Here is a 19,243-nt window from a genome sequence, read left to right on the forward strand (position 1 = left end):
CACTTGCTGAAAAGAACCCTCAGACCTGGCGGGTGGACCGGCTCTGCGTGGGAGAGGTGAAGGGGCAGCGGACTTTCGGGAAGGAGCCTTGAGGGACTGCCAGACCTAGAAAGCAGGAGACCACAGCCCCTGGGAGACTCCCTGCATGCTGCGTGGTCTGGCAGTGTCACGCCTCCGCACTTTGGTACTTCCTGGTGACCTCTGGACTCTCAGGATTGCACTCTAACCAGGCCCAGGCGTGTGTGCAAAATACTCTGCTAACGTTTCCTATGTTGTTGTTTGTTTGTTTGTTTCTTTGTTATGTCTGTTTTTGCGGTATTAGGGATTGAATCCAGGGGCGCTTTACCACTGAGCTACATCTCCAACCCTTTTTATTTTTTATTTTGAGAGGGAACCTGACTAATTTGCCCAAACTTACCTCCACCTTGTGATCCTCCTGCCTCAGCCTCCTCTGTAGTGTCTGAGTTTACAGGCATGCATGACCAGGCCACCTTCCCGGGTTCTGTTTTAATTTATGGGTGTAGCATTACCTGGTAGGAGAGGCATCAATAAAAGCTGGTTGAGTAGTAATTGCCAGAGTGGGCACTGATGGATCAAGGAAACAGAAGCTCTAATCTGGGCCCACACACATCAGAAGATGTATTTACTGAGCACCCACTGTGTGCCAAGCAAAAGGGATAAGTTCTCCCAGTAGGGTTTGTCACACCTAAGCAGTGTGGCAGCTACCCAATGAACAGGGAATGGAGAGTCACCCTGGGAATGCAGAGTTGATGGCTCTTCCTCGTGGTATTGACAGTTCTGCAATGACAAGGTGGATTTCTAGATACAAATCACTTGGGGATTCTGTTAAAGTAAAGATTCTGAATCTGTAGCTCTGAGTGGGACCTGAGAATCTGCATTTCCACAAGCCCTCAGGTGATAGAATCCTGATGGTCTTTTGTCATCAGACCACACTGAGTGAAAGGGGTGCAGAAGATTGTTAATCCTCATTCATTATTTAGTTGGGCCACAGATTGGCAGAAAGAGACACCATCCACCCTCCTTCCCACCCTCCACCCCTACACCAAACTCAGTGACTCTAAACACACATTTTTTCTTTTAGTTACTGAGGTCAGAAGTCCAAAATGAGTCTTCAGGGCTAAAAGCAAAGTGTCAGCAGCCTTTTGGGGGATCTGGGGGAGAATCCATTCCTGACAACATCACCTCTTGTCCCTCTACTCTCTCACCATGTTACCCTCCCTGTCTGACCTTGCTGATCTGTCTTAGAATGAACCTTGTGATTACATTATACTTACTTGGATAATCTACTTCCCATCTCAAGATGCTTAATTTAATCACATTTACAAAGTCCCTTTTGCCATATAAGCTAACATATTTATAGGTTTCAAGTATTAGGACACAGAGACCTTTGGGAGACATTAAATTTCACTCAAATTTCAATTATTCACAATAAAGTTAATAAGTTCTACTGTATAATCTACAGTTTGCATTTTATTTATACAATTTTCCCAACAATATCTTTTACAGAATTTTTTTTTTCTGTAAAAAAAAAAAACCTAGTATCATGTGTTTAGTCTGCTTTTCTCTTTATTCGTTCCCTATCTTTTTTTATGACCTTTACATTGTGGGGCAGGTCGCTTAGAAAACACATCAAGTCCCAGTTTTACCCAAATTGAAGAGTCTTTATTCTGACCAACCAGGACTGCTCCCTGCAGGACCAAGTTGTCTCTGCAGGAAAAAGCCTACAGCCAAAACATTTTAGGATATTTAAAGGCAAAAACCACATCCAGGTTGACAGCAACCAGCAAGCAAGCAAGCAGGAGTACAGAAGCTGAATAAAGCCATTAGCGAAAGAATGCAATGTCCTTAATCATATTTTCATTCTCATTCAGTATTTCTTGTGGGATTTTCCATAATCATAATCAAAAGAGAAATGGATCAAAGTGACCCTAGTCAAGTATAAGTTAAAGAATATCAACTAACATCTAATCAATTATTCCCAGATAAGGCACATTGCTCAAGAAAAACGGAGACCAAAGAGAACAATTTTACATTGTATAAGATATGCTATTTGTGTTGCTAAGTATATTATGCTAGGCAATTAGTAATGGGTACAGAGGTGGGGCTTTCCCATGGGAGAAGCATTTCTTACATGAGTCTAGTCATTGCTCATACAGCCTGGCCCATAATTTTTTTTTAAAAGACAGAGAGAATTTTAATATTTATTTTTTAGTTTTCGGCGGACACAACATCTTTCTTTGTATGTGGTGCTGAGGATCGAACCCGGGCCGCACGCATGCCAGGCGAGCGCACTACCACTTGAGCCACATCCCCAGCCCTGGCCCATAATATTTTGAAGAGTTGTAGTTGTAGACTGTTTCTCAATTTACTTTGCTTGATGTTTTTCTCATTTGGATTTAATTTTACATTTGGACAGGACTTCACAGAAATGTATAATGTGCCTTAGGAAGGGCATCCCAGCAGGAAGTATGGGATGTCTTTGTTCCTTCACTGGTGATACTCAGTTTGATCACTTGGTTAAGGTTGTGTTGGCCAGATTGCACCACTATAAAACTTCTATATTTCCCTTTTGAAAAATTAATGCATATTTTTGGAGAGAAACTTTGAGGCCATGTAAATATCCTGATCCTTATCAAATATTATTTACCTGCTCAGGCAGGATGGGGCATGGCCATTTTCTCAGTGACTCCGGAGGCTGAGGCAGGAGGGTTACAAGTCTGAGGCAATCCTCAGCAACTTAGCGAGCCCCTTAGCAATATAGGGAGACCCTGTCTTAAAATAAAAAGGGATGGAAATGTAGCTCCGTGGTAGAGTACTCCTGGGTTCAATCCCTCAATACAAAAAAACAATTTTAAATAAAATAAACTAATAGTCATTCACCCATTCATGATGTGTTTTAGCACTCCAGCTTGATTCAGTTATACTACAATGGTTATAAAATAGCAATTTTGAAACTTCCATTATTCTTTCCACATATATTAATCAGCATTCTACTCTGGGAAGGAACTTAGTTTTTTCCCTGTTCATCTACATTTGTTTTTGGATGGACTTATGGATACTTTTTTTATTCTGAGTTATATGTGAAACTTATCAGAATAAAAATACTGCCACTGTGCTAAGTCCAAAGAAACAAATAATAAGTCAGGCTCTCAAGCCATGAAGGACAGGATCTCACACACATGTGCCTGATAATAGGAACTATGGCAAAAGACTGCCAGAGCCACAGCCTTGCACAAACACCAGTGCAAACTGATACAGACAATACCTCTGCGGGGACATTTGCCCAGCAACAGTCTAATCTTGCACTGATGTCACCCTTGCTATGGATTCTTCATGGTCAAGGATTATTGTTCAAAATATTGATAAAATCCTCCTCTTTTTGCGTTTGTAAACCTCCCCTGGACCTGGGCACTGTTGTGCCCAGCAGTTTGGGAGACCAATACAGAAGAATAGAAAGTTCAAGGCCAGGTGGGTCAATCAGAGACCCTGTCTCAAAGTGAAAGTAAAATGGGTTGCAGCTCGGTGGTAGAGCACCCCTGGGTTCAATCCCTAGTCCCACCACCAGCAGCCATCCGCTCCCTGGCCTCAGCCTCTGTGAATGCACAGTTTGCAGGTAGCGTATGTTTTCCTGTTGCAGTGCTACTCCTGTATAAACTTAATTTTTGGAGAATCTGTTTGTTATTTAGGTTAACAAATCTATTACACTCATTATTTATTTTAGTGATCAACTTGTCCCATATTTGGATGGTAGTAGCCACTTGAACATGGCTCCAGGGTTCTCAACCTTTCGGTTCTTTAGAACTCCTTTACTTTCTGGCACAGTGAGTGATCAGGCACTTTAGGCTTTTCCTGTACCTGGCTTGGAGCCAGCTGTTTCTTGAGGAGCTCCAACGCCCTTTTCATGATGAGGGATGTTTGAAAACACTTTCCCAGTGCTCAGGGCTCTCCTTGCTGCTCAAGCACTTGGCTTCTAGGCCCTGCAGCCCCCAGAGCTGGGAAACACTGGTTTTTCCTTTTTAGCTTCACATCTCTCTTTCTCTCCTTCCTTCCTTAAACTGAAAAATGGAGGGAAAGAGTTCCAGGGAGGAATGAACTAAAAAACGCCTCCAGAAAATGTGAAGGCTAGATCTGACCCTCTGTTATTCCCTGGATTCTTCTGGAGTTTAAATCTGTAACTTTCAGGAACATGGAGATTGTCAGGGAGCCAGGTGCTGGAGAGCTTTAGAACAAAAGTCTTCTTGAACATAAGGCCTACCGGCAAGTATACACTTGTTGGTTCTTTTGAGAAGAGTGACTCTATGGTTTGGATTTTAGATGTCCCAAAAAGCCAGATGCTGCCATTTCAGTCTCTAGCCTGAGGTGCTATAGGGAGATGGTGCAACTCTACAGGGGTGAGGCCCAGTGGAAGCCCTTGAAAGGGGACTGTGAGACCCTGACTGCTTCCTCTTTTTCTGTTTGTTTTTGGCCACCATAACAAGAGCTTCTCTGCTCCACCTGATGCTCCCTGCCATGATGTTCTGCTGAGCACCCATAGACTGAAACTACTGGCAAATATAAATTCATCTTTATGTGTTGATTACCTTAGGTATTTTGTCACAGCCATGGGAAGCTGATGAACATGGGTGAGACCACGTAACATCTCATATTTATCCTAAAATAAATCTGAGTTGGTTAGAATGAATCTGTTTTTAAAATATGGTTACCTGTGTACAAGAATGTGTCTGTTTGAATGCTTCCCAGGTCCCCAGGATGGAAACGGAATACCTGAAGAAGTGCTTTGGAAATTCCTTGTCCCAGGCACTGGCAGAAGTGGCAAAGGTTCGGCCCAGTGACCCAATAGAGTACCTGGCTCACTGGCTTTACCATTACAGGAAAATAGCTCTAGCAAATGAAAAGGTGCGTGTGTGTGTGCAGGTGTGTCTAGGGAGGGCTCAGCTTCCCGGGAGGGACTGGGATCCGAGGCAGAGTCCTGGAGTTGGCCAGGGGTTTGGTTCATCCACCTTCCCAGGATGACTTAGTCTGCAGCTGGAATCCAACTCAGGGGTGTGGAGTTGGTGGGTTTGGAGCTGCCAGCAGGCTAAAGCTAGTTACAGGAAGAAACTCCACAGGCTTGAAGGACCCCGGTCCAGGACTATCCCCAGGGAGGGCGGGCCCCCTTAGAAGACCTCCTGGTGCTGACCTGACTTGAGCCTGTGACATTCCCCCAGAATATGCGAGAACAGATCCAGCTGAAGGAGGAATATGAGAACAGCCTCAGGGAAAAGGAAATGGCAGCAATGTTGAAACAAGAAGAGCTTCAGATGCAACAGAAGTGTGAAGAGTGTCGCAAGGTAGGAAGGAGGAACTCACCAAGGCCCATTCCCATCCCAGGGATGGACTCCAGGAAATCCCCAGGGCAGCCGCCACCACTGTGCTGAGCACACTGAGGCCCCCTTAGTCAACTTTCCCTCCCTGTCCCACATTCATGTCTGAACCAGGTCTTGTCAATGAAATAGGGAAGGTTCAAAGGCAAATTCATGTTAGATTCAGGAAATGCCACTGATGTTACTGACTTACACATCTAGATTTTTTTAAAACAATCTATTCACCTGGAACAAATTTTTTTTCATGAAATCCTTGAGCCCTTTTTCAAAAATTATTCAGTATTTTTCAGAAACCAAACATGATTGTTATCAGTGCATACTTAATGCATATGATTACATTAACTATTTGGTATATTATTATTATATTCTGTTTAGGTGTCAAGCCTCTGGTGCCTCCTCTTTGAAGCTATAATAATGAACATAAATTCGTAGTTCAGAATAGTTGGAAAAAACTGTACATTCATCACTCTGACAAGCAAATCTTTTATCTCCCACAATCTTTTCTGCAATTTCCTAAAAGATGTCCCTGCCATTTTATGCTTTCCACAAATCACATTATGCCGGAACAGATAACTCACTTAATGGGGATGTCAGGCTGGAGATCTGAAATCTTATTCAACTATCACTACATCCTGTGCATTTGAGTCTTTAGTGCAGTCCGGTATAAGTCACTAACTTTTGCTGGTTTCCAATGCCGACTTTGAAAATATGCATATATTAAACTTATTTTCATTTATAATAAAATGCTCAGCATCCTCATAAACAATAAGTAAATTTATTTTAAAGGCTAAACATATGTAAATAAATTAAAAGAAAGATGGTTTTATGCTATTTTTTGAGGTGATCTAAGGAGCTCTCCCTCAGGAAGGGTTCATACTTGGAGTAGTTTTGGGGGGATGGAAGAAATGAGGCTCAGTAAGCAGAAGTCACCATCACCTTACTGACAACCCAATCATTTTCTAACACCATGTTTCACTGGTAAAAGAAATAAAAATACAAGATGATGAACTCCCAAGTCTCCACCCTAGTTTTGTGGTAGCTTTATTGAAGAAAACTTTGTGCACTCCGGTATTTTGAGTCACACTGAGGATGTTTTGCACCCTGCAGCAATATTCCTCAGCAAGATTTTGAAAAGCAACAGGTTCTCCCTTCTTTTACCAAGTGTGAGACAAGGAAATTGTAAGGGAAGATGGGAACTGAGAGATAATGCCTGGGCTGTGTGCAAGTTCTCACTTTTAGGAAAGAGTTCATGTGCAAGTTGTGGTTATGAAAATTGATTCCACTTGTTAGAGGGGAATAAACAAAGAGAACTCAACAGGGATTTAAAATAGAGCTGAAAGGATCACCTGCCTGGCAGGGGAGAAGCACATCATTCAGTTCTGAGTTAATTTCCAAGTAGAAGTTGAAAGAGCAAGATAAAAGGCAAAGAGGTAGCGGGAACCAAGATCTGGTTCCAAGTGGGCTCAAGGTGGATTATGGACTATCCCTTGCTATTGGCTACCTGCAAATTTTGCATCACTAGTGCTGGTAAATCTAGTTTCAAACAGGCCCAGGAGGGGTTTCATGAAATTTCAGCAGTCCTGCTGGTTCACCTGATTGGCTTATATGCGCAAACTCAAAGCTTTGCCAGATTTTTTTTCCCCTTAATCCTTTAAAACTACCTTAGCAAAACTTTGTTTCTTGAGTACCCCAGATTGAATACTAGTCTAGTAGAAGTGTCAAAAGAAGAATAGAAACAGAGTTCTCAGTGTGGCAGAGGTCATTCCAATTTCAGGAATCAAGAAGAGCTCCATAGAGTGGGTAACAGTAGAGTCCAGGCAAAGAGAGCCAGCGAGGCTTGACTTGTGTGGGTTTCTCTTCACTAAGTAGAGGAGCTTTGACAATATAAACCATAATATTGTATCTCAGTCAGAAAGCAATTCCTATTGTTTATAAAGCTCCAAACCATTCATGTTTTAGGAATACATTTTCATAAAAATCAATACAGGTATTTGCTGCACAGTCTCAATACTTTGCATATAGAAGGGTCTCAGAGATCATGTGACCAAGTGCTTCACCCAGAGCTCTCTGCCCGATCCCTTAAGGTTCAGTATGGAATGAAACTCTGAGACTTCTAGGCAAAGATGGAGTGGAAGTAGCCCGTAGGGCTTAGGTTCCAAGGACTCCTACCTCAGCCAGAGACTACAATCACCTGAAATTTTTTCATGGGTCCCTGAGGGCACTGCTCATCTTTTCCCCTCTATGCTTCAGTTTGGACAATTTCTATTGATCTGGCTTCAAGTTTGTAAACACTCTCTTTTGCAATGTCCAATACCCTATGTTAGGATTTAAAAAAAAAAAAAAAAAATTCAGATATTATACTTTTCAGTTCTAGAACTTCTAACTGGCCCATGCCCTTTTTTTTTTTTTTTTTTTTTTTTTTTCCCCTTTCTCATTTGTGGTACTGGCTGGGGATTGAACCCAGGACCTCACACATGCTAGGCAAATGCTCTACCTCTGAGCTACACCCCCACGCCTTTTTGAAATTTTATTTTAAGAGTCTCACTAAGTTGCCCAAGTTGGTCTCAAACTTGCAATCCTCCTACTTCCACCTCCTGAGTGGTTGGGATTACAGATATGTGCTACTACACCCAGCTTAGCACTCTTTTTTAAAATAATTTCCATTTTCTTTGCTGATATACTCTTTCAAACAATATGTCCATTTTTTCCCCTTAAAATTTTGAAAAGTTTTAAGCATCGTTTTAAGTCCTTGTCAACTAATTCTGGCATCTGTGTCCTTTTGGGGTCTCTTTTAATTGAATACTTTTTCACTAGATTATGGTTCACATTTTCCTACTTCCTCTTATGTCTAGTAATTTTTACTCCTATGCTGAACATTGTAGGTGGTATTTTCTACGGAGCCTAGACCATGTTGCATTTCCTTTCAAAGGTGTTGAGTTTTGTTCCAGAGGCAGTTAGATCATTGGTGAGTCACTTGATCCTAGCAGATTTGATGATCTGCTTTGCTATGGCAGCTGTATTTCAGTTTTATACTTAGTCTTTGGCATGAAAATAGCAACATTGTGTTCCTGCCATTCTTGAGAATGTTTCCAGAGTGTGGTTAGCCTCTACTAATGTATTAGTCTGATTTTTGTCACTGTGACCAAAATACCCAACTAAGGGGAGGAAAAAATTATTTTGGGCTCATGGTTTCAGAGACCTCAATCTATGGTCTGCTCAGGTTATAGTTGTGGGCATGAGGTTAAGCAGAACATCATGGCAGAAGGGTGTGATAGGGAAAACTAACTGGACTCATGACAGCTAGAAAGCAGAGAGAGTATGAAGAACCAGAGACAAAATATAGAATCCCCGAGGCATGTCCTCAGTAACCCACCTTCTCTAGCCATGCCCCACCTGCCTACCAGTTACCATCCACCAAGCAGTCCATTCAAATGATTAATCCATCAAATGGATTAATGCACTGATGAGGTCACAGCCCTCATGATCCAACCACCTCTTAAAAGAGACACCTCTGAACCTTGCCACATTGGGGACCATGCTTTAACATGAGCTTTGCGGGGGACATTCCTAGTTCAAGCCATGATAACTAATACCTTTTTTGCTTTTTTTTGTCTTCTATTTAGAAAGTGATTTCCCCGACTGTTGCTTTCAATCAGGAACGAACAGAACCCTTTGAGGAGGAGGCCTTGGAGCAGGAACCCCTGCCCGGTACTGCCAGTAGGATTCCAGCAATGCCTCAACAATTTCCTCCTTCAGAGCTAGCTGAGGAGATTGAGCAGAACTTGCAATCCCCATAAGATCAAATCACCAGGAGGCTTTTCCCTGTGAAGTTGATGATTAAAATGCCTTCTGGAGGCTGGGGTTGTGACTCAATGGTAGAGCATTTTACTAGCACGAGTGAGGCACTGGGTTCAATCCTCAGCACCACATAAAAATAAATAAATAAAAATAAAGGCATGGGCTGGGGATGTAGCTCAAGCGGTAACGCGCTCACCTGGCATGCGCAGGGCGCTGGGTTCCATCTTCAAGATCACATAAAATAAATAAAATAAAAGATGTTGTGTCCACAGAAAACTGAAAAATACATATTAAAAAATTCTCTCTTCTCTCTCTCTCTCTCTCTCTCTCTCTCTCTCTCTTTAAAAAAAAAAAAGGCATTGTGTCCACCTACAACAAAAGAAAGAGAGAGAGAGAGAGAGAGAGAGAAAAGAAAAGAAAGAAATGCCTCCTGGCTCCAAATCTCCTTCTTTAATTATCAGAATGGGAAGAATTTGAGTGAGCTTTCCCTCAACACTGCAATCCAAGAAAATAGCCCTGGAGGGAGAGCTCTTGCCTACCAAGGTTGGCAGGACTCTGAAAGGCAGGATCTGCAGGGCCTCTCTATCATTGTCAAGCAGCTAGCCATAAGACCCCTCATCATGTGTAAATCAACTCAGAAAATAAAGATTTTAAAATAAGGAATGGAACTGAGTCTTACCTCTTGTTTTATCATTTATTTGGAGACTGCCCAGTGAAAGCACATCATCTCTTATGCACATGTCTTAACTTTAGCTGTACTTTGCAGTCAGGACTCCCAGAATATTTACACATACCCTGGAGTCTATCTGTCATTAATAACAGGTATTTTCCCTCACTGTATATGCCAGTTTGTCTCATGTTTTCCAATTTTTTATTGTAATCAAACACAACATAAAATTTACTATCATAACCAATCCTGAGTAGACTAAGTGTATTAAGTATGTTAATATTGGTAGGCAAACATCACCAATCAGCACTGAGACTCTTTTCATAATGCAAACCTAAGACTCTATGCCCATTGAATGAAAACTCCCATCCCCTCCAGCCCCCAGAAGCCACCGTTCCACTTTGTGTATCTACGATTTTGACTATTCTACATGCCTCATCTGACTCACACAGCATTTGTCTTTTTGTGGCAGGCTTGGTTCATTTAGCATACTGTCCTCAAGGTTGATTCAAATATCATCAGAATTTCCTTCCTTTTTAAGGCTGAATGATTCCACCCCATTTGTGGAACACATAAAATGCCGGTGTTTCTGCACTTAACCACCACACTATGGTGTCTCATGTGATGTAAGAATTAAGAAGGAAACCAAAGGGCATTTGGTCCCCAAAAAGGTAAAGAATAGGTGTGGGAAATCCAAGACAGCTGCCAGGCTTCTGGCTTGAGTCCCAGGGGTGGATAGTGGTGACTCTTCTTGCAATAAAGGACACAAGAGAAAGAGCAAGTAAGGGCATGCTGGGTATATCATACCTATGAAGGGGACAGGCAGGGGATGCCACAAAAGGAAGCATCTTTGAGTTATTGTCCCCACCCAAGCTTCAGGAAAGACCAAAGCCCCCAGCCCAGCTGTGGCTTTTCTGTAAGATCCCAGAGCAGAGGCTGGATTTACTGTTCATGAACTGAAGGGGCCTCAGAAGTTCTTCATTTCAACTCTGTGAATGACAATGTTCATTTCCAAGTGTAACAATTTTAAATACCTGAGATCCTATAAGAGATATTCTCCTGACATTAGGAGATAATAATGCTTGACTTAGACGTGTGTCTTTATAGATTTCTTCTACTCCAGAAGCAAGTTTACCTTCTTAGCTATGTTTTAAAACTCATCATAAATTGGGTGATGCTTGGTGGTAGCACTTGGAGTTAGAATACTATTACAAATATTTCGTAGAATTATTTTCAGGCTTTAATTCCCACAAGACAGCAGGTTCGCTGTGAATGTGTTCATTCCTCCTGTTCTCCAAGAACCCAGAATGCTTCAGTGTGTCCAGGACCTACCTAGGACAGACCCCTGAACTTAGAATCCCTTCTGACTTTCTAAGAATGCTTTAGCTGAAATTGTGAAACATGATCATCATGATTTCTTTAAAGATTGTAAAACTGCATATGAAATACAAAAAGAGCTTGGAATCCCAACGATATGGTAATGTAAATGAAAATGTGGAGTGTTTTAAAAACAACTAAAAATCATTGTGACACTGTTTTTCTCTTCAATTTTTCCAATGATCCTGGCATAAGTTTATTTAGCTGTTGTGTGGTATTGATGAGCTCAGCTATATCAAGTTAATTCCTATGAGGGACATAAACCAGCCAACTCAATGGGGAGCTGAGGCAAACAGCATACAGGCTATATAGGAAAACTTCATTATTCAAGATCCATATCCAAGTGATATGGGAATAAAAATTGAGGGTCATTAGGGTAAAATCACCTTAATTTTGTGTTTTGTGCTTAGGGAATAGGAGAGAAAATGCCTGAGTCATTTGCATTAGTGCTCCACCAAAAAAGTGAATAGGGTCAATGGAGGTCCCTTCAGATACCCCTCCCATCACATGGGGACCCTCTTCTCCTAATAGTTTCTTATCCAGTTCCTTCTGGATATAGCAACAGAGAAAAGAGTAAGGGTCCTCTGTCCTACATCTTAACATGGAAGACTGAATTTATTAGTTTTCTATTGCTGAAACAAATTACCACAAACTGGCAGTTTATAACAACACCTATCTGTCACAGTTACATAGGCCAGAGATTCAGGCATGATTCACAGAGTATTCTGTTCAGTCTCCAGGTAAAAATCAAAATGTTGGCCATAGCTCATTGGTTGTTGGTAGAATTTAGTTCCTTGCAATTGTAGGACTGTGACCCTATCCACAACATGTTGTTTGCACATTCAAAGCCAAGGGAAAAAAAATCTCTGCTTTGAATCTCTCTGACCTCTTTTAAGGGCTCATCCACATGGATCTCTCTATTGATGAACTTGGTCATCTCCCAACCATAGCCATGATATCCCATCCTAGTCACCAGTTCTATACACACTCAAGGTGGGGAATTATGCACAGGAGGTGAGGGTCCTCTAACAACTCTTCCTGCAACACACATCTCTTCAGAAAGAAGAGGGCCACATTACAGAAATAATGCAAAATAGTTCATGATGAATTCAAAGGCATTCAGCCACCCAGAGTCAATGAGGTTCAAGCAGTGGAGAAAGCCCCCAAACCATCATGAATGAGAGGAAACCCCGGTGGGCGAGAACATGAATGGAGGAGAGGGATTGTCACTGAAGGAAACTGGAGTTCACCAAATACCTGGCTGCTTGGCCAGGCAATGGGAAATGGAAATAAGGAGAGTGAAGACAGAGGAGGAAAGAAATACAGATGAGAAATGGAAGAATATTTTCATTGAGAAACATCCCCATCTTGTGGGCTTCTAGAATAAGTACTAATGTCTCAAACTAAATGCCCAAATACTTCTTTTACCCAGCGCTATAAGTGAGATAACACCTTTATGATTCCCAGTTTAGTAAAAGTTTGAAGACCACAATCCAATCTCTTCATGTCAAAGAAAGTGAAGGTCTCTTGTCTGGCATGTGGTACCCGTCCTTCTGCATGTCTCCGTTCACTCAGAATGAAGTCTGAGTTCCTTGGAACAGCATAAAAAGCTATTCATGATGGGAGGGGGGATGGGGGTCCTGCCAACCTTTTCTTTTCTTTTTAAAAATATTTTTTCTTTCTAGTTATACATGACAGTAGGATGTATTTTGACACCTGCCAACCTTTTCAATGCCAGTGCCCACCCCATTCCCTGAGGGGCCCTCCAGCCAGCCACACAGAATAACCTGCAAATGCCCAAAGGCACCGTGCCTTTTCCCAGGCCATTTCCTCTCCCACATTCTGGTTCCTGTTTTCATGGGATGTGTCACTTACCTGGGCATTTGTTAACAGGCACCACAGGCTTCCTGCTCCAGGTTTTCCTTTGGCCTGCCCCGACTCCCTTTCCCTGCCTTGACAGAGGGAAAGGCCGGAGGCAGGGGAGGACCAGGCATTACAGCAGAGGGAAGACGAGCACAGGGTGCTTTGGCTCCTCTCCCACCCCAAGGGGCAGCCCCTGTGGCAGCAACAGCCCTTCTTCCCAGCCTGACCTCTGCTCCCTTGGGCCCCACATCCTGAGACACAGACTCTCTAACATATTTACACCCTCAGCCTCTTTTCTGCTGTTCCCTCTGCTTCCTGCCATCACAGAAGCCTGCTATTTCCCCCTTTGCTTTTACCTTCCCCACATTCTCCCTTCCAGACAGCCAGAATTATTCTGGTCTCCTTCAACTCCTGCTCTCAAAGCATTACTCCCCACCCTCATTTTCACATGCTTCCACTGGAACAAATGTCATCTATCCAAGAAACTCTCTTCCTCTGATAATTCTTAATGAAGTTGTATTTTCTTACATATTTCATTGACTTTGTGAATCTTAGATATATTTACATATTGCTGAGAGAGTTATTATGAATTTGTGTGCAGGCTTTTAAAACAATGAAGTTTGAAACAAAAACTGCATGATAAATGTCATCAGTGCCTATGAAAATGAAGGACTAGTGTCAGGCCCGATGTGGTGGCTTGTATCTGTAGTGCTGACTACACAGGAGGCTGAGACAGGGGGACCTCTTCAGCAACATATAAAGATCCCATCTCAAAACAAAACAAAACAAAGCATATTAGGGTAAAATGCAAGAACTTGTGTTTTTCTTCAATTATTCCTTTCATTGCTTTCATTCCTGATTCTAGAGGAGCCTATACTTACACTGAGGGTGTGTGTGTGTGTGTGTGTGTGTGTGTTTATTTGTTTTAGGGAAAGACAGATTTCTTTAACCTCTTGCCTAATTTCCTAGTTCTCTGATTTCTCTGCCTCAAATGCTTGGATGTACAACCCCCTATAGCTTAGTTCAGGTATCTCGATTCTATTCTCCATTAAATGCACCAGGTCTCTTCAGAAAGAAGATTCTTTCTAGGGTCCAGGAGAGCAAAAATGACTCTGGGACATTATGTAGTTATTATCAGAGATTAAGAATGCTTTCATGGGAGAAGGATCAATCTGGGCCTTGGTAGACCTGTGGTGACGCCAACTTTCAATGATAAACCTATGTTTATAATTAGTTGGAACCATTTAAATCCATGCTGACGCTGAAAGAGAATCAACAATAAGAGCACCAGAAGAGTACTTCCTAGTTGCAATGTTCATGCAACTTTCCTGGAGAGCTTTCCATGCAGCTTTCCTGTTAATCAGCAGGTCAGTTCTCATTCCCTTGATTTGGGGTAGAGCCAGAGAGTCTGCATCTCAACAAATATTCTAGGTAATACTTAAACTGCCAATCCAAAAACCACATTTTGAGTAGCAAAATGCTAGAGGGGAATTTCTGGACCTTGGTACTAGTAATGTTTTAGACATTCTTTGTTGTGGTGGGCTTTCATATTGCATATTTAAAAGATGCTCAGTAGAATTCAGTCTGCACACTGGATGCCAGTAATACATAACTTACCTAGATGTTAGAATTTGGATATGAGGTGTCCTCCCCAAAGCTCTTGTATGAGACAATGCAAGAATATTCAGAGGTGAAATTATCAGATTATGAGAGCTGTAATTGAATTAGTGGATTAATGCATTTGATGGATTAATAATTCAGATGGATTAGTGTGTGGTAACTGTAGGCAGGTAAGGAATGGCTGGAGAAAAAAAGTGATTGGGGGTAGACCCTTGGGCATTATAACATCCATAACTCCTTGTACTAAAGGTCTCTGCTTCCTGGCTTCCATGGCCCGAATGGCTTTCCTCTGCCACATCCATCATGATATTCTGCCTGATCTTGGGCCCAGAGCAATGGAGTCAGCCAACCATGCCTGAATTTCTGAAACTGTGAGATAAATAAACTTTTTCTTCTCTAAGTTGTTCTTGTCAGGTATATTGGTCACAGTGATGCAAAGCTAACTAAAAACATTGGATGATAAGAACCAAACATGTCCCCTCTGGGTAGGGTGACTAACCACCCCAGTTTACCTGAGACTGAGGGAATCCCAGGACACAGACTTTCAGTCCTAAAACCAGGGAAGTTCTGGACAAATTGGAACAATTAGTCGCCCTAGTTGGGGGTAAGGAAAAATTACCCCACTTTGAGAGCTACTATGCTAGAGAAAAGCCGGATTTTCTAAAATGGCATAACTAGTAGTAGCCCTTTTTAAAGTAGTCACTTCTTTTTTTAAAAAATACATACTCTTTAGTTGGAGGTGGACACAATACCTTTATTTTATTTTTATGTGGTGCTAAGGATTGAACCCAGTGCCTCGTATGTGCTAGGCAGGTGGTCTACACTGAGCCACAACCTCAGCCCAAGTAGTCACTTCTTTTTGCGTGTGTGGTTGGGAGAAAATAAATCATTTGTTGGGGAAGATATGTGAAATGCTGTAACTTGCATAATTAATTCCGTCTATACTTACTTGAGGTAGTTACTATGGTAATGGAAAGATGGTTTGTTTATTTGCTGCCTGAGGTGTAAGATGGTGCCTGAAGAATAAGATATTCTTATATCTTATTCAAAAAATTTTACCTACCAGGTTACTAGTGGAAAATTGTCAAATCTTAGGACAGGAATGGCTTGCAGAACTAGGTCCTAATGGGCCTCAGGAGTGGTCTTTGCTAGGGAGGATGTTGTGTCCATATATCAAAAGGGAACAAAGTTCATTATTACCTAAGAGTTTTGAGGGAAGAGCAGGATATAATCAAGCCTTGAGAGAACATAGCTTGGAGACTAGCTTGAGTTTGTATTTGATTAGGAGTTAAGCCCAATAGGAGGTCTTGTGCACAGGAAGCTGATTTATGATGGAAGAGTAAATCTAGGAAACTGGCCTCGATCCATTCAATCTTTCAGTAAAGCACTCAGGGATGTGCTGAGATCATCACATAGAATTTGTACCTGTAGGTAAGCATTCGGCCAGACTTTCCAGGGTATCTGGCAAAGACTAGAGGATTTTTTCCTAAATGTATAAAAAGAATTATACATTGAACAGATGGAAGTCTTTTTTTTTCCAGTACTGGGGATTGAACCCAGGACCTCACACATAAATTATTCAATTAAGATTTATCCTAGGTGTGCAAGGCTTGTTTAACATTTGAAAATGAATTAATATTACCCATCAAATCAACTAACTGAAAAAGAAAAACTATATGATCATATAAATAGATGCAGAAAGAGTTTTTGATAAATTCAAAACCCATGCATGATAAAATTTCATTGGTGGGTAATTTTCTTAGCTTGATAAAGAATAACTATCAAAAACATACAGCTAATTTTATTCTTAGTGATTAGAAACTAGAAGTTTTCCACTAACATCATGAAGTAGGCAAGAAAGTAATCCTCACCTCTCATTTTCAATATCATTGTGGAAATCACAGCTAACACAATAAGACCAAATAATATATAAAAGGTATATAGATTGGAAAGGAAGAAATAAAATCGTTCTTTGCTCAATGTCATGATGATATAGGAAAAATGAACAAACAAACAAAACAACTCTTGAAACAAATAAGCAATGACATCAGGGATAAAGAATATAAGTTCAATCAACAAAAGTCCATCATTTTCCTGTATTCCAGCAATAAACACTTGAAATAATAATGTAACATCATATATATGATCTATATGAAGATTAGTACAAGTCTCTAAGGAATGAAATCAAAGAACTAAACAAATGAGGAAACATTTCATTTTCATGTATAGGAAGACTCAATATTGTCAGGATGCTAGTTATACTCAACTATCTAGATTCAAGGCAATTCTAATCAGAATTGTAGCAAATTATTTTGTGGATATCAACAAATTGATTATAAGTTTATATGAAAAGGTAAAAGTCCCCAAATAGCCTACACAATACTGAAGAAGAACAAAGTTAAAACTGGCACTACCCAAGTTCAAGTCTTATGATAAAGCACAGTAATCAAGACAATATAGCACTGGTGGAAAAACAGATGAATAAATCATTAGAACATAGTAGAGAGTTCTGAAATAAACTCACATAAACATAGTCGATTAATTATCTTTGACAAAAAAGCAAAGGCAATACAATGCAGCAAAAATAGTCTTTTCAACAAATGGTGCTGAAACAATTGGGCATCTGTTTTAGTCAGCTTTGGTGTGGCTGTTACCAAAAAAATCTGGGAAAAGTTTATTTTGCTTGACAGTTTCAGAGGTCTAGTTCATGACCTGCTGATTGTACCTAAGGCAAAGAATACTATCACGGCAAAAGCACTTGGTCCACAAAAGCAACTCAGACCATGGTAACCAGGAAGCAGAGACAGAGTTCCACTCATGAAGAACAAAATACAAACTCCAAAGGCAGGCCCCCAGTGATCTACTTCTTCCAGTCACGCCCTACCTACCTATAGCTACTACCTGGATAATCCATATCAGTGGATTAATCCACCAATTAGGTTAAGGGTCTCATAACCTAATCATTTCACCTCTGAATGTTCTTATATAGTCTCACACATGAGCTTTTGGGGGACACTTAATATATCTAAATAACAACAGCATCCACATGCAAAAATAATTGAGAAACTCTCACAAAAATTAACTCAAATGAAATAAAAAAATTAACTCAAATGGGATCTCAAATGTAAAACTCAAAACTGTAAGATTCCTATAAAAGAAAATGTAAGTGATCTCATGTACATCAAAGATTTTTAATTAATTAATTAAAATTTTAATTGACAATAAAAATTGTATGTACTTATGATGTAGATGTGATATTCTGAAATACATAAACATATGGAATAACCAAGTAAAGCCAATTAACATATGCATAACCAGACAGACAATAGGGATTGTTAAGCAAATATTGAAGATGTCTTAAAACTCAATAATAAGAAAAACAACAACCCAATTAAAAATGAGCCATAGACCTGAACAGAAGCCTCACCAAAGAAGATATGCAGATGGCAGCATGTGAAAAGAGGCTCATTTCATATGTCACCAGGGAAATACAAATTAAAACAACTCTGCAACACAACTGTACACACACCTATTTAAACAGTCAAAATAAAGTTCACAGATTAGGAGAAAGTATTTGCAAAACAGCTGATAAGTTTTGGTGTCCAGAACGTATATAAAGAACTCCTACAACTCTGATGAAAAGAAAACCAAATTCTAAATGAGCAAAGAATTTGAATAGGCATTTCTGTGAAGAACACATACAAATGGCAAATACATATGTGAAATGATGCTCAAAATCCTTGATCAACAAGGAAATGTAAATCAAAACTTCATGAGATGCCACCACTGTACCCACTAAAATCTTTGTAACAAAAAGATAGTAAAAATCATTTGTAAAGTGATTACTAAGTTATGGAATCAACCCAGATGCCTGTCAATAGATTAATGGATTAAGGAACTGTGGTATATACACATGATGGAGTTTTACTCATCCATAAAGAACAAAATTATGGCATTTGCTGGTAAATGAATGGAACTGGAAAACACCATGTTAAGTGAAGTAAGCCAGACTCAGGAAGTCAAGGATTGAATGTTTTCTCTCATATGTGGAAGCTACAATAAAATAAAGGAAAGGAGGGGAGGAGTAGATATCATAAGATACAGAGAAGATCAATAATGTAGAAGGAGATTGAGAAGGAGAGAGGAAGGACGGGAAAGGAGAGGAAATGCAGAAATCATTTTTTTTTTAAAAAATCATGTTATGTGCATATACAACTATACCATAGGGAACTTCACCTTTATGTATAAATAGAAAGAACCAATCAAAAATAAATAAACAGATGAGCAAAAGGAAGACAAGTAGAGGAAGGAGAACAGGAAAAGAGGAGGGAATGGAAAAGTGGGGGAATGAGAACTGAAACTGAATTCCATGCATATATGACTTTATTGGGATGAACCCCAACTACTATGTATCATTATAATGCTACAATAATTTTTTAAAGAATTTATGAATATATGGAGAAATTGGAGCACTCACACTTTGCTGGTAGTAATGTTGATTGTGGTACCCACTTTAGAAAACAGTTTAGCAATT

The 19,243-nt window shown here is 40.4% G+C and overlaps 1 protein-coding gene across 1 annotated transcript; it reads left to right on the forward strand.

Moving 5' to 3' along the window:
* Positions 1 to 4,770: 4,770 nt before the first annotated feature.
* On the forward strand, positions 4,771 to 9,181 carry Dydc2 (DPY30 domain containing 2). The gene is made up of 3 exons (XM_076834335.1): positions 4,771 to 4,917; positions 5,229 to 5,351; positions 9,008 to 9,181. The coding sequence occupies exons 1-3, from the start codon at positions 4,771 to 4,773 to the stop codon at positions 9,179 to 9,181; spliced, it is 444 nt and encodes a 147-aa protein (XP_076690450.1).
* The last annotated feature ends 10,062 nt before the right edge of the window (positions 9,182 to 19,243 follow it).

Source organism: Callospermophilus lateralis, chromosome 15 (assembly GCF_048772815.1).
Source record: "Callospermophilus lateralis isolate mCalLat2 chromosome 15, mCalLat2.hap1, whole genome shotgun sequence".
Classification (NCBI taxonomy): Eukaryota; Metazoa; Chordata; class Mammalia; order Rodentia; family Sciuridae; genus Callospermophilus; species Callospermophilus lateralis.

Coding starts and splice junctions, on each gene's coding strand:
- Dydc2 (XM_076834335.1), top strand. CDS start 4,771: ATGGAAACGGAATACCTGAAGAAGTGCTTTGGAAATTCCTTGTCCCAG. Junction 4,918..5,228: donor TAGCTCTAGCAAATGAAAAG/GTGCGTGTGTGT, acceptor ACATTCCCCCAG/AATATGCGAGAACAGATCCA. Junction 5,352..9,007: donor AGTGTGAAGAGTGTCGCAAG/GTAGGAAGGAGG, acceptor TCTTCTATTTAG/AAAGTGATTTCCCCGACTGT.